Below are 6,000 nucleotides of genomic sequence, written 5' to 3'. Positions count from 1 at the left end.
ATAGTTGATTTTCTGAACGAATTCGTAAGAAAGAGATGTCTGGTTAACTCTGGTTGGCTGGTTGGTTGGTTGGCTGGTTGGCTGACTGACTGACTTGTCATTCCATGCCTTTTCCTACGACACGAGAAAAGGAAAAGGGACGTGGTTGTTTCTCCCGCCAAATCCATATGTAGGGACATATGTTAAAGGCATACACCACCCTGACCTGCACTAGTTAACAGTAGTGAAACGAGTGAGCTGAGAATGAGAGAGAGAAAGAGAGAGAGAGAGAGAGAGAGAGAGAGAGAGAGAGAGAGAAAGTGCGGGTATCTAAAAATAGGGGTGCCACGGGGCAAGGGATTAATGGCCACGCCAGTTGTACCGTAATTTTAAACATCTCGTCTAACGTTGCTAATCCAATCAAACACAACGTAAAATCGTTCTTATAAGCGTAACATTAGATATGCACATACACACACATATATATATATATATATATATATACGCAATATATCTGTGATATCTATAAGATAAGATCGCAAGTATACGTCAGATAATCCATAATCTCAAAACGATATAATTATATTATTTATACATATAATAGTTAGTTAATTGACTTTTGTTCATAAACATTGACTTTGATTATATAAATTTGAAAAAGATTACCTTTTCGTTCATCCTCGCTATCCGAATGTAATTCAACGTCGTGCAGTCTCATCGATTGTACGAATCCTCTCCAATGGCTTCTCGATCTTCCTCTATCCTTTAACAAATCTGTCTTTAAGTTCGCCATTTGTCGATCGGATTCCTTCAAAAGTCCATCCAATATATCCGGTCTTTCCAATCCCTGTTCAACGATCGAATTCACTTTGACGGTATTATATTCGAATTCATTCGAATAACTTATATTATCTTTATCATCGATTATTTTCTTCGTAATAACGTATGGACTTTCTCCGACAATTGAATTCACTTCGACGTAATTATATTCGAGTTCATTCTTATAACACTTAATATCTTTATCATCGATTATTTTCTTCGCAATATCGTTTTTATCATTTACCGTAGGATTAACGTTGGTATTGTCATTAACCCGATTCTTCGAGTCTCTTCTCTTGCGTAACGGTGGACGTGGTTGTTGCGTTTCGTTCAAACACGTTTCGATTTTCTTTTCCGTTTTGATTTGCTTCCAGTCAACGTTATTCTGTTGGTTGGTAGTCTGCTTACACGGGACTTTACCATTAACTTCTCTCGTCTGATGTTGCTTGTTCGAGGACGCGTTCTTGGTATTACCGTAACGATCCTTCAAGGCATCTCGGTTATTTCGAGACGCCTCCAAGAGCTTTTGGGCCAGCAAACGTGTCCTGTTGATCTCGCCGGTAAACTTTTTATCATCCTTCTCGAGCTCAACCCTCGACTTCCTCTCTTGAGTATTCCTCAATGTCGGTTTGGTATTATTATCTGGTATTTGGAACATCTGTTGTATTCTCATTAAATCAGAACGTATTTTTCCCGAATCATACGTAGGATTTTTCTTCGCGTTAGAAGTAGACGATCTCATCTCGTTTTTATCAAATTTCTTTATAGTTTTAAGATTTCTTTGAGATGGTGGTGTATTCCGTAATCTTTCGAGATCCTTCAAATCGGCCAACATAGAACTCTGTACCCTGTTGACTCTAACGTTGGACTCATCTAATCCAATTGCTATTGTTCTAGGACGACATCTTACGTCGGATTTACCGATTTGATTCATCGGCATTAAAGCTGGATCGATGAATACGCTTTCACGTATTTGACTGATATTACGTAATTTAGGGGCACCAATTTTCATACCCGTCGTTCTCATAATCACTTTCTCGACCGATTCGATATCCCTTTCGCGAACCAATCGTCTTTCCTCGATAAGCTTTGCACGATTAGCATCGATAGGACCAATGTAAGATCCATGATACGTATTTTTAACCGTCGTTGTATTAGAAATTGGACCGTTCGGTCTGCTTGTTCTAAGTGGCGACATTCTGACCAATTTCGGTGCATCTCTTGGATCGTCGGTTTGCAAACTACCTCTATAGACCATCTTTCTCTATTTGACGCTTCAATCTTCAACTTTTTGAATTTATCAACAGGCCATAATCGCATAACGACCTTCTGGTTTCTCTGTAAGAGAAAAAAAAAGAGTGAGAAGATAAATATTCATGAAAAAAAATGTATTTAAAAAATATATATGCATATATATATATATATATATATATATTGATACATTAATAAGAATATTAATGTATTAAAATGTATATTCAAACGTATATAAATCTAAATGATAATTGATGATAATTAACGATAGAAAATCAAATTGAATTGAATAGAATTAAAGAAAAAAGGGATAAGAAAAAAAAATTGTATTTAAAATAATTAACACATTGACCTGCATGTATATCAAGTCAACCGGATTTCTTCATTACATTCGAGATAACGTTTTAAAAGATTTATGATACCTATTAATCCAGGATTGATAACGAGAAAGAAAAAATTAAAGAATCGTCGTTTTCCTCTGTGTATATATATATATATATATACATAATTTCTTTGGTTATTTAAAGTATGTTATTAAAAAAAAAAAAAAAAAACACACAAAAAAAAATAAGAAAAAAAGGAAAATAAAAAAAGAAGAAAAGAAAAAAAAAAGAAAGAAAGCAAAAAGTAAAGAGGAGTATAAAAACGAGGGAAGTAAATAGGCACGGTTGGCGCTATGGTTTAAGCTCGGGGTTTAATATGCGCCTTTTAAACGCGTCTTATACCGCTTTATTATCACTTAAGTAGCCGTTCGTCGAATAAAAGACGTGGGTAAGACTCTGACTTTTATTCGCATGACCGTTAATCGGCGTGAATTAAGTTCGAACCACGTCAACGTCCCGTAGATATGTATTATATATAGTCAGATATATAGTACATATATATACATACATATATACGTGTACACGTAACCAAGTAGATACATGTACATATATATACTAAAACATACGAGCGAAGGTTTTATGGAAGGTGGGTGTCACCATGTAGGCAGCGACCTGGCCATCTTGCGACACGCGAAACATCAAATACTTATACGTATGTATACATAAAGTATTTATGCATATATGTGTAGGTGTATATATATATATATATACACGTTTAACGCGTATAAGTACTTACGTATGAGTGAATACGTTAAACGTTTCATCGTCATGAAACTCGTCAAATAGCCGTGTCAAGTACGTAACACCCGTACGTATTCTAATTACTCTAAATCCCGGTACGACCATTGCACGTTCTAATTACACGTTCAAAGAGACTTACCAAGAGATAGATAGACAGAGAGAAAGAGAGAGATTGGAACGATCTAAGTTGCCATAAATGGACACCGAGGTCGATCGTCCGGAACGATTGTTACGGGTCTCTTGTAAGAGAGAACGCACGATCGATAGATCGTACGATCGATCGATCGATCGATCTGACGGTTATTGATTTACGTCAATGAAGAATCCGTTATACGAAGACAACGTAAATTGTATATCCTGTTTTTTTTCCTTTTTTCTTTTTTCTTTTTTTTTTGTCTTTTTGTATTTTCTCTCTTCTCTTTTTTTCCCCCTTTTTTCTTCTTTATATCTTTATTGCTCCGCTTTATTACGGACGTTTCTGATGATGTGTGAGAATATTAGATTAGATCGGTAAACAGTGTCAGTCCATATTCCGTGTCAAATAACGCGGATATGCGGATGTACATATATACATATATATGTATAATGTAATAAATTCTATATATATATATATATATATGCATGTGTGTATATGTGTATGTATGTGTTTGTACATATAATATAGTATTTGTACGATACAATGCATAGTTGTTGATAACGCGTAAAATACGATGTGAAATGTCTTAATATAAACTCAGTTAGAAAAAAGGAGAATAAAGAAAAGAAAAGATTTTCTTTTGGTATCATTTCAATAACTTTATAAATTCTTATAAATTCTCGATGATATCGTAATTTGTCTATTAGAAAATTTTAACGAATACGTGATAATCCTTTTATTCCTAATATATTTCATATTATCTATATCGAAATAAATATATATCATGTATATATATATATATATATATATATATATAGAATCAACAGTAAATGTAATAATACTTATAACGTGATAAGTTATATATCTCGGGACAAGTGATCTGATTTCTTTATAAATACGTTCGTGCGTCATGGTTTTAATTTTGTCGAGTGAGAGAGATAAAAAGAAAAGAAAGAAAAAAAAAGAGAAAGAAAGAAAAGAAAAAGGAGAAAGAAAAAAATCGTAAAAATTTATTCGCATGAGAAAATGTTATCTTATATTTCCGTAAGCAATGTATATATATATATATATATATATATATATATATATATGTATGTATGTATGTATGTATGTATGTATGTATGTATATATGTATGTATTTATTACTGCGAATATATTTCCTGGTGGCCTCGCGATCATTGTATCAAAGTAAACTGTGAGAAAAGGGTAAGGTCATACGAAAGGAAAATGACATTTCGCGAAGAACGTCAAAAAGAAGATTTCGAAGATTTTCACAAGCTTTCATGATAAAGTTAGACAAAGAGAAAGAGTGAGAGAGAGAGAGAGAGAGAGAGAGAGAGAGAGAGAGAAGAATTAGAAATTATATAAATATAAATCGCATATAAATAATAATAAAGTATTATTATTTTCTTCATTATTTCTTTCTTCTTTTTTTATTTTTTTTTTTTTTTGAGGATTAACGTACGTATCACGATCGATTATCATTTCAAATTTATTTTCTTTAAATTCATTTAGAGGAAAATAATTGTTTGTTTTATATTATAATTTAGTTTATAGACATACACACACACGCACACACACGCGCATATATATATATATATACACATATTTATTTAATAAATATTGAAGAAAATGTTAGATTTAAAACCTCCATAGATATATTCTTGTTTGTCAAATTTTCTTTCTTTCTTTTTTCTTTTCTTCGTTTTCGTTTCTTTTCTTTTCTTTTCTGTTTTTTTTTCTTTCTTTTTTTTTCTTCCTATTTTTCATTTTATGAGAGCGAGCTCGGAACAAAGACCTTCAGATGATAATCTCAATCGAGTGCATAGTGTATATCTACGTATATACACATACATACACACATATATATATATATATATCTATCGATCATAATTAATAAGGCTTGATAATAATAATGAAAGGAGGCTAGCTCGCGAAGCGAAATAACTTAACAATTACGTACCTCCGATGCGTTACGGACGATGCGTTTCGATAGGAGGCGTACTGTAACGCACGCGATTTGAAAAATAACAGCGTTGCACTCGATTGTCTACGATATATGTACATATGTACACACGTATATGTATATCTATATATATATATGTATGTATTCCGACCTCGATGCATCGAGCTGTTCTCTCTCTCTCTCTCTCTCTCTCTCTATCTTTTTTTCTTTTTATTCTATCTATTTATCTATTTATTTATCTCTTTCTCTCGATCTCTTTCGATCTCTTGATCTGAATCTCTCTTTCTTTTTCTTTCTTTCTTGTTTGCTCGCTCGCTCGCTCGCGATTTGCTCTTCGTCTCGCTCGAGAAATCCTAATAACGGAAATCTTTATGCGCCGACAGCGATTCACTCGTTAATTCTCTGTAACAAAAACAAAGTTCATGCATTTTCCATTAGAGGAACGTTACGACCGATATTCCATCTCGTTGAACGCGTTAAATCCGTTTTACCACCAGCGTGTATTCCCTTTTTCCTCAGCATGATTTTCTCTTAGGTAAATCAACGAAATTATCCAAGTGTAAGGTTATATTTTATTTCTCGCGAAATTATTCTATGTTTCGAATAATTATCGGTCGTTATTATCTTCCCAATTACAATTATAATTAACAACGGGAAATTCACTGGTTATGATATTTAATATTGGAACAATGTGTATTGTATTTGACGTATGTACGTATGTATAT

The 6,000-nt window shown here is 33.1% G+C and overlaps 1 protein-coding gene across 2 annotated transcripts in view; it reads right to left on the bottom strand.

Moving 5' to 3' along the window:
- The window catches only part of LOC118440164 (uncharacterized), a 37,552-nt gene that overhangs the window by 28,444 nt on the left and 3,108 nt on the right, over nucleotides 1–6,000 (bottom strand). For both annotated transcript variants that reach the window (XM_085659120.1, XM_035862787.2), the window contains exon 3: nucleotides 646–2,136. In XM_085659120.1, the coding sequence (XP_085515246.1) occupies nucleotides 646–2,056 (1,411 nt within the window). In that variant the 5' untranslated portion in view covers nucleotides 2,057–2,136. The remainder of the gene's footprint in view (nucleotides 1–645; nucleotides 2,137–6,000) is intronic.

This window comes from Vespa mandarinia, chromosome 9 (assembly GCF_050613455.1).
Source record: "Vespa mandarinia isolate Hongniang chromosome 9, ASM5061345v1, whole genome shotgun sequence".
Classification (NCBI taxonomy): Eukaryota; Metazoa; Arthropoda; class Insecta; order Hymenoptera; family Vespidae; genus Vespa; species Vespa mandarinia.
The sequence above is the reverse complement of the archived record's forward strand: the minus strand, read 5'-3'. Positions and strand labels throughout refer to the sequence as shown.